General features: G+C 47.9%; 1 protein-coding gene across 1 annotated transcript; it reads left to right on the top strand.

Moving 5' to 3' along the window:
* Positions 1-5,514: 5,514 nt before the first annotated feature.
* On the top strand, positions 5,515-7,818 carry LOC138373460 (polycystin-1-like protein 3). The gene is made up of 2 exons (XM_069339671.1): positions 5,515-5,554; positions 6,875-7,818. Exons 1-2 carry the CDS (start codon positions 5,515-5,517, stop codon positions 7,816-7,818), a joined length of 984 nt encoding a protein of 327 aa, XP_069195772.1.
* The last annotated feature ends 2,058 nt before the right edge of the window (positions 7,819-9,876 follow it).

Here is a 9,876-nt window from a genome sequence, read left to right as displayed (position 1 = left end):
TATATATATATATATATATATATATATATATATATATCATAGGGAAGACATGGAAGCTCGAACTTGGGGTGACAAACGCAAGATGACAATCGCGGCTGGAACAAATTCAGAGGATGGGGTGGAACAGGAAGCCTGGATGAAGGAAGTATTCCAGCAAATGTGGGATGTATGCAGTGAAGGACTGAGGGTAATGACGGAGACAGTAACCAACCTGCAGGATGAACTAAGGGCAGGAAAGGAGGAGATAAGATGCCTGAAGGAGACTTCTCCACAATACCAGACACAAATCGTGCCTCAGGGAGACAGGAATGCTACTGTGGAGGGGACCTCCACACCTCAGCTCTCATTTGCTGAAATACTTAAAACGAGCCCTAAAGCTAGGTCTGCAGTTAAGGAAGTTGCCATGGAAGTGGCCTCCTCTCAGGAAGCAGCTGGATGTACTAGCCGGCTGATAGAGAGAAAAAGAGCAGTAGTAGTAGCAGGCATTAAAGAGCAAACAGGGACCAGACCAAGGGAGCGGAGAGACAAGGACAAAAACATGGTTAAAGAGATCCTTAAAGAGGTCAGGATGGAGGGAGCTGAACAAAATGTTGAGAAGGATTTTCAGGCTTGGAAAGTACAACAAGGACAGAGACCGAATGATAAAGGTGGTATTCATGAGTGAAATCGCGAAAGAGGAACTGTTAGAAAGGAAGTGCTGTCTATCAAATGTAGAGAAGTTCAAAAGAATATTCCTGCAGAGGGATATGACAAGGGAAGAGAGAAAGCAGACAGCAGACGTGAGGAAGGAGCGCAGGGATAGAGAAAGGAATCAGGGAGCCACAACCTCGATCCTTGCAATCTCAGAGGGGAATGGGGAACCCTCCTCAAACAGTGCCCTAGCCACAGGGAGTGCGGCACCACCCCAACATTCTACCCAACAGACAACCTACCTGCCCCAACCCCTGTCAGCCCCCCACTAAGTACCCACCTAAGGCACCCTCCCCCCACCCACCCCTCTCCTCCCACTCACCCCCCTCCTCCCACTCCCCCCTCCCCCCAGGACCTCCCTTCTTCCCCATTCCCCAAGCCCTCCCTTCTCCCACATGCCCTCCCGTCTCTCCCACCCACAAGCCCTCCGTTCTCCCCGGCCCCCCTCAGCCCCCACTCTCCCCCACCCCACCTAAGCCTTACCCTCTCCACCACACCCCAAAACCCTCCCCTCTTTCTCACCCACCTCAGCCTTCCCGTTCCCCCCCCCATGCCCCCCAAGCCCTCCCCTCTTTACTGCCCCCCCCCACACCCCCCTTCTCCCCCAAACCTCCTCCTCTCACCCCCTCAACCCTCCCCCTTTCACCCCCTCCAACCCACCCCTCTCACCCACCCCCCCAACCCTCCCCTTCTCACCCACTCCCCCTCCCCCCACCCCCTAAGCCCTTCCTCTTCCACCAGTCTCCCCGTACCAGATCCTTCCAGCTCCCGCTCACCCCAGACCCCACAGGTCCCCCCAAGAGGAGAAGCAGAAGAGAGTCAGTTTCAGGGCAATATACTCGAACATAGATGGGATCACAAGCAAGGCAAGTGAACTAAGGGAAAGAGCACAAGAAGTGAACCCAGATGTAATCAGACTCACTGAAACAAAACTCTCTGGAATCATAACGAATGCCGAGTTTCCCCAGGAGTACACAGTAATAAGGAAAGAGAGGGAAGGTAGGGGAGGAGGCGGAGTGGCCCTACTCATGAGAAAGGAATGGAATTTTAAGGAGATGGATATCCCGGGCTGTGAGGGTTTCAGAGACTACATAGCAGGCACCATGACAATGGGAGGACCAAGGATCTTGAAGTTATCTTGAGATGATTTCGGGGCTTTTTTAGTGTCCCCGCGGCCCGGTCCTCGACCAGGCCTCCACCCCCAGGAAGCAGCCCGTGACAGCTGACTAACTCCCAGGTACCTATTTACTGCTAGGTAACAGGGGCATTCAGGGTGAAAGAAACTTTGCCCATTTGTTTCTGCCTCGTGCGGGAATCGAACCCGCGCCACAGAATTACGAGTCCTGCGCGCTATCCACCAGGCTACGAGGCCCCTAAAGGATAGTAGTATCAGTAATATATAACCCTCCACCAAATGACAGAAGACCCAGTCAAGAGTACGAAAACAACAACATGGCAGTTAACACTGTAATTTAAAGGGCAGCCTCTGCTGCCTGTAGAAATAGATCCCACCTGCTCATCATGGGGGACTTCAATCACGGAAGGATTGATTGGAAGAACAAGGAACCGCATGGAGGGGAGGATATGTGGAGAGCCAAACTACCGGAGGTGGTGACTAGAAACTTCTTAACCCAGCATGTCAGAGAACCCACAAGGATGAGAGGAAATGACGAACCAGCGAGACTCGACCTGGTTTTCACCCTGAACGACTCTGACATAAGAGAAATCTGTTTTGAGGCCCCAGTAGGAATGAGCGACCACAGTGTATTGGTGTTTGAGTACCTGATTGAAGAAGGGTTATTGAACTCGAGGAGGGATTCCGAAACCAAAAGGTTAGCATACCGAAAGGGAAACTATGAGGAGATAAGAAAATTCCTAACAGATATAGCATGGGAAACAGAGCTCAGGGAAAAGACGGCCCAAGATATGATGGAATACATCACGCAAAAATGCAAGGACGCAGCAAACTAGTTTGTCCCAGCCCAAAAGGAAAACAGTGAAATGAAGATGAGAAATCCATGGTTTAATCAGAGATGTAGGCTAGCTAAGCAGCAAAGTAAAAGGGCATGGAGAAACTATAGGAATAACAGGACACTGGAGAGCAGAGAAAGATACCAGAATGCCAGGAATTAATATGTCAGGATGAGAAGAGAGGCAGAAAGACAATGCGAAAATGACATCGCTAGCAAGGCAAAGACTCAGCCTAAATTGCTACATAGCCACATCAGGAGAAAAACAACAGTAAAGGAACAGGTTATGAAATTAAGGATAGGGGCAAAAGGATTCACTACAAACGACAAGGAAGTGTGTGAGGAACTGAATAAGTCCCAAGAGGTCTTCACCTTAGAGCAAGGAGAAATCCCAGAGATTAGAGAGGGAATAGCTAACCAGGAACCACTGGAAGAGTTTGAGATTACCAGCGGGGAAGTAAGGAAGTGTTTACTAGAGTTGGATGTGACAAAGGCTATAGGCCCAGATGGAATCTCCCCTTGGATACTAAAGGAAGGAGCAGAAGAACTGTGCCTCCCACTCTCCATAGTGTATAACAAATCACTGGCAACAGGGGAACTGCCAGAAATTTGGAAAGCAGCTAACGTAGTCCCGATATACAAGAAAGGGGATAGACAGGAGGCACTGAATTACAGGCCAGTGTCCCTAACCTGCATACCATGCAAGCTGATGGAGAAGATTGTGCGAAGAAAGCTAGTGGAGCACCTGGAGCGAAAGAACTTTGTAACACAGCATCAACATGGATTCAGGGATGGCAGGTCCGGCCTCACAGGGTTACTTGAATTCTACGACCAGGCAACAAAAATAAGGCAAGAAAGAGAAGGGTGGGCAGACTGCATATTTTTGGATTGTCAGAAAGCCTTTGATACAGTGCCACACAAGAGGCTAGTGAAAAAGCTGGGGATGCAGGCTGGAGTGAAAGGGAAGGTACTCCGTTGGATACAGGAGTACCTAAGCAACAGAAGACAACGAGTCAGTGTGAGGGGTGAGATCTCAGATTGGCGAGACGTTACGAGTGGAGTCCCGCAGGGGTCAGTCCTTGGACCTATACTGTTTCTGATATAAGTAAATGATCTCCCAGAGGGTATAGAATCGTTTCTCTCAATGTTTGCCGATGATGGAAAAATTATGAGGATTGAAACTGAGGACAATAGTAGGAGCCTACAAGATGACCTAGACAGACTGAGTGAATGGTCCAACAAATGACTGTTGAAGTTCAACCCGAGTAAATGCAAAGTAATGAAACTAGGCAGTGGAAATAGGAGGCCAGACACAGGTTACAGAATAGAAGGTGAAGTACTTAATGAAAGAACAGAGAGAAAGATCTAGGAGTTGATATCACACCAAACCTGTCCCCTGAAGCCCACATAAAAAGAATAACGTCTGCGGCATATGCGAGGCTGGCTAACATCAGAACAGCGTTCAGGAACCTGTGTAAGGAATCATTCAGAATCTTGTACACCACATATGTAAGACCAATCCTGGAGTATGCGGCCCCAGCATGGAGCCCGTACCTTGTCAAGCACAAGACGAAGCTGGAAAAAGTCCAAAGGTATGCTACTAGACTAGTCCCAGAACTAAGAGGCATGAGTTACGAGGAAAAGCTGCGGGAAATGCACCTTACGACACTGGAAGACAGAAGAGTAAGGGGAGACATGATCACAACCTACAAAATCCTCAGAGGAATCGACCGGGTAAACAAGGATGAACTATTCAACACTGGTGGGACGCGAACAAGGGGACACAGGTGGAAACTGAGTACCCACATGAGCCACAGAGACGTTAGAAGGAACTTTTTCAGTGTCAGAGTAGTTAACGGATGGAATGCATTAGGCAGTGATGTGGTGGACGCTGACTCCATACACAGTTTTAAATGTAGTTATGATAGAGCCCAGTAGGCTCAGGAATCTGTACACCAGTTGATTGACAGTTGAGAGGCGGGACGAAAGAGCCAAAGCTCAACCCCCGCAAGCACAAATATTTGAGTACACACACACACACACACACACACACACACACACACAAGCATAAGACTAAACTGGAAAAGGTTCAAAGGTTTGCCACCAGACTAGTACCCGAGCTGAGAGGTATGAGCTACGAGGAGAGACTACGGGAATTGAACCTCACTTCGTTGGAAGACAGAAGAGTTAGGGGGGACATGATCACCACATTCAAGATTCTCAAGGGAATCGACAGGGTTTATAAAGACAGGCTATTTAACACAAGGGGCACACGCACTAGGGGACACAGGTGGAAACTGAGTGCCCAAATGAGCCACAGAGATATTAGAAAGAACTTTTTTAGTGTCAGAGTGGTTGACAAATGGAATGCATTAGGAAGCAATGTGGTGGAGGCTGACTCCATACACAGTTTCAAGCGTAGATATGATAGAGCCCAATAGGCTCAGGAATCTGTACACCAGTTGATTGGCAGTTGAGAGGCGGGACCAAAGAGCCAAAGCTCAACCCCCGCAACCACAAATTGGTGAGTACAAATAGGTGAGTACACACAATCACATACACACACACACACACACAATCACATACACACACACACACACACATGCACATACACACACACACACACACACACACACACACACACACACACACACACACACACACACACACACACACACACACACACACACACTCACAATCACATACACACACACACACACACACATGCACATAAACACACACACACACACACACACACACACACACACACACACACACACACACACACACACAAATGTGTATGTGATTTATGTGCAACACCAAATCTTGCCGGTGAAATCTTTCTAAGGTCTGTATGGCTTATTTGGACACTCAATTTCCACCTGTGTTCTCAGGTGCGAGAGCCCCTTGTGGCAAATAGTCTGTCTTTATTTACCCTATCAATGCCTCTGAGAATCTTGTATGTGGTGATCATGTCCCCTATAACTCTTGAAACTTGTGCAAGGAATCGTTCAGGACCCTGTACACCACTTATGTCACCACCAATCCTGGAATACGCAGCTCCAGCCTTTATTCCAGGATTCAGAGTCCTAGAGTCCATATCTAGTTAAACACAAGACAAAGAGAAGATTCAGCGGTATGCCACCAGGCTCGTCCCGGACCTGAGAGGTATGAGATAAAGGAGCTGAACCTCACGTTCCTGGAAAACAGAAGAGTAAGGGGAGACATTATAACCACCTACAAAATTCTCAGGGGAAATGACAGGGTGGACAAAGACAAACTCTTCAGCACGGGTGGGACACGAACAAGGGGACACAGGTGGAAACTTAATACCCAGATGAGCCACAGAGACGATAGAAAGATTTTTTTCAGTATCAGAGTAGTTAATAAATGGTATACACTAGAAAGTGATGTAGTGGAGGCTGACTCCATACAAAGCTTCAAATGTAGATATGATAGAGCCCAGTAGGCTCAGGAATCTGTACACCAGTTGATTGACAGTTAAGAGGCAGGACCAAAGAGCCAGATCTCAACTCCCACAAGCACAACTAGGTGAGTACACATATATTAACCTCTATCCTGCGGCTTCTGAGATTAATGGCGTCATGGAAGACATAAACCAGGAAACACGGCTCCTCCTCCTCGTATCTCCTCCCAGGGTGACCACGGGGAGACGCCAGCTGGCCACTCAGAACCCAGCCATCACACTCAGAACCCAGCCATCACACTCAGAACCCAGCCATCACACTCAGAACCCAGCCATCACATTCAGAACCCAGCCATCACATTCAGAACCCAGCCATCACATTCAGAACCCAGCCATGACATTCAGAACCCAGCCATCACATTCAGAACCCAGCCATCACATTCAGAACCCAGCCATCACACTCAGTACCCAGCCATCAAACTCAGAACCCAGCCATCATATTCAGAACCCAACCATCACACTCAGAATCCAGCCATCACACTCAGAACCCAGCCATCACACTCAGAATCCAGCCATCACACTCAGAACCCAGCCATCACACTCAGAATCCAGGCATCACACTCAGAACCCAGCCATCACACTCAGAATCCAGCCATCACACTCAGAACCCAGCCATCACACTGAGAACCCAGTCAACACAATCAGAACCCACTCAGAACCCAATCAAAACTTAGCCATCACACTTGGAACCCTGCTATCACACTCAAAACCCAGCAATGACACTCAGAAACTAGAAATCACATTCAGAACCCAGAATCACATTCAGAACTCAGGCATCGCACTCTAAACCCAGCCATCACACTCAGAACTCAGGCATCGCACTCAGAACCCAGCCATCACATTCGGAACCAAGCCATCACACTCAGAACCCAACCATCACATACAGAACCTAGCCATCACACTCAGAACCCAGTCACACTAGGAACCCAACTATCACCTTCAGAACCCACTCATCTCACACAGGATCCAACCATCACACTCAGAACCCAGCCATCACACTCAGAATCCAGAATCACATTCAGAACACAGGCATCGCACTCTAAACCCCAGCCATCACACTCAGAACCCAGCCATCACACTCAGAACCCAGCCATCACTTTCAGAACCCAACCATCAATTCAGAACCCCACCATCACACTCAGAACCAAGCCATCCTATTCAGAACCCAGCCATCACACTCAGAACCAAGCCGTCACACTCAGAACACAGTCATCACACTCAGAACCCAGCCTTCACACTCAGAACCCAGTTATCACATTCAGAATCCAGCCATCAAACACTGAACCCAGCCATCACACTCAGAAACCAGCCATCACACTCAGAACCCAGCCATCACATTCAGAACCCAGCTATTACACTCAGAACCCAACCATCACATTCAGAACCCCGCCATCACACTCAGAACCCAGCTATCACACTCAGAACCCAGCCATCACATTCATAGCTCAACTCTCATACTCGGAACCCAGCCATCACACTCAGAGTCCAGCCATCACACTCAGAACCCAGCCATCACACTCAGAACCCAGCCATCACACTCAGAACCCAGCCATCACACGAAGAACCCAGTCATCACAATCAGAACCCACTCAGAACCCAATCAAAACACAGCAATCATACTCGGAACCCCGCTATCACACTCAAAACCCAGCAATGACACTCAGAAACTAGAAATCACACTCAGAACCCAGAATCACATTCAGAACTCAGGCTTCGCACTCAAAACCCAGCCATCACATACAGAACCCAGCCATCACACTCAGAACCCAGCCATCACACTCAGAACCCAACCATCACACTCAGAACCCAGCTCTCACATTCAGAACCCAGCCATGACACTCAGTACCCAGCTATCACACTCAGAACCCAACCATCTCACTCAGAACCCAGCCATCACACTCAGAACCCAGCCATCACACTCATAACCCAGCAATCACACTCAGAACCCAGCCATCACACTCAGAACCCAACCATCACACTCAGAACCCGCCATTACATTCAGAACCCAGCATTCACACTCAGAACCAGGCCATCACACTCAGAACCCAGCCATCACATTCAGAACCCAGCATTCACACTCAGAACCAAATCAGCCTGAGGACAGGATGGACAACCCTAGCCTGAGAACCAGTTGGGCAAGCCTAGCCTGAGGACAAGTTGGGCAATCCTAGCCTGAGGATAGGATGATCAACCCTAGCCTGAGAACAGGTTGAAAGCTTTGCGGGAATCATTTGTTTGACGTATGTTATGAATTTTAATCGTAAATGGGTAAGGTTTCGTCAGGCAGACAACACGTAGGACAGCCAAGAATATAACAGTATCCATAACGTAGTGTACAGCAGGAGTGCACCGAACAGGAGACTGGTGTAAGAGTTTCTCAGGATTGTAATTTCGAATACGTTTTGTATCGTGGGAGTACATCGGATTGGGATTAGTGTACACATCGACGTGGAGGTTTATAGTTTCGGACAGGTGTTGTAGTCCTCATACCAGCACACAGACTGGAACTGGTGTACAGGAGGAAGGAATGATACGAATTTTTGATAGATTTTGTACTTACGCTAGAGTGTGAACTGAGCTAGAATTGTTGTCCAGAGGGAAGGGACGGTACAGGTTTCGAAACAGCTTTAGACGTACCTGTGGGAGTACAAAAAACATGGATTAGAAAACGGGAGAGAGGAGAGATTTAGGTTATTGGCCAATAATTTTGTCACCTATAGAGGTTTCTGAATCACATCATGTTGAAATCACATCATGCTGAATCACATCAGTCAGGCGCCGACAGTCACAGTGAGAGGGTGTGTTAGCCGGAGTTCCTGAGTTTAGTTATATTATCATAACAATATGGAAGTTGTGGTGAAGGATCTGATGAGTCTGGTTGGGGCTCTGAGGACAGAGTTGGACTCTCTACGGGAGGAGGTACGACAGCTGAAACAACAACAAGAAGGAACGAAGGAGGAGACCAATAGCAAAAAGACCTCGTTTTGGAAAGTTGTAATGGACAGGGGTCTAAAGAAGACTTTGATAAAGCCGCCTACAGACGCCTTAAGAACGTCTAATTCATTTGCCGCATTGGAGGACGAGTGCTGTGGTGAGACTGTGGATCACGCAAAAGGAAAAGCAACGAAGAGCAACGAAGCGCAGGCCCCTAAGAGAGTAAAGAAAGTACCTAAGCAAACTTTAGTTGTGGGAGATTCCCAGATAAGGTATTTGGAAAGAACGTTTTATGCTAGAGATAGGGGGAACAGGTTAAGGGTTTGCTATCCCGGAGCTGGTATTGGTGATATTATAAACAACATGAATGATATTATGGCTGGAAATGGGAACAATCCCATTATTTGCATTAGAGCGGGAGGAAATGATGTTGGTCGAGTTAGGAGTGAGGAACTGAACCAGAGGTATAAAACAGACATTGAATTAGTTAGAAAAAAGGGAGGAATCCCGGTCATATGTGGCATTCTTCCAAGAAAGGGAGTGGGAAATGAATGGATATCGAGGGCACTTGGTGTCAATTGCCGGCTGGAAAGATATTGCAAATCAAATGCAATATCTTTCATAGACAACTGGGAACACTTCAATGAAAGAAATTAAATGTATGCTCGCGATGGGGTGCATCTATCGAGAGCTGGGGTTGTTGTTGTTGCGAACTCGTTGGAAGAAGTGGTTAGAGGTGTTTGTTTGAGTTTAAACTGTTAGTAGTTAGAGGTATGGGAATTGATTTGGAGGAAG

This window comes from Procambarus clarkii, chromosome 42 (assembly GCF_040958095.1).
Source record: "Procambarus clarkii isolate CNS0578487 chromosome 42, FALCON_Pclarkii_2.0, whole genome shotgun sequence".
NCBI classification, from domain to species: domain Eukaryota; kingdom Metazoa; phylum Arthropoda; class Malacostraca; order Decapoda; family Cambaridae; genus Procambarus; species Procambarus clarkii.
Note: the sequence above shows the minus strand (reverse complement) of the source record. Positions and strands in the feature narration are given on the sequence as shown.

Excerpts from the sequence above, each read along its gene's own strand:
- LOC138373460 (XM_069339671.1), top strand. The coding sequence starts at position 5,515 with ATGGCTTATTTGGACACTCAATTTCCACCTGTGTTCTCAG. Across the intron at positions 5,555-6,874 it reads ATTTCCACCTGTGTTCTCAG|AAACTAGAAATCACATTCAG; the intron begins GTGCGAGAGCCC and ends AATGACACTCAG.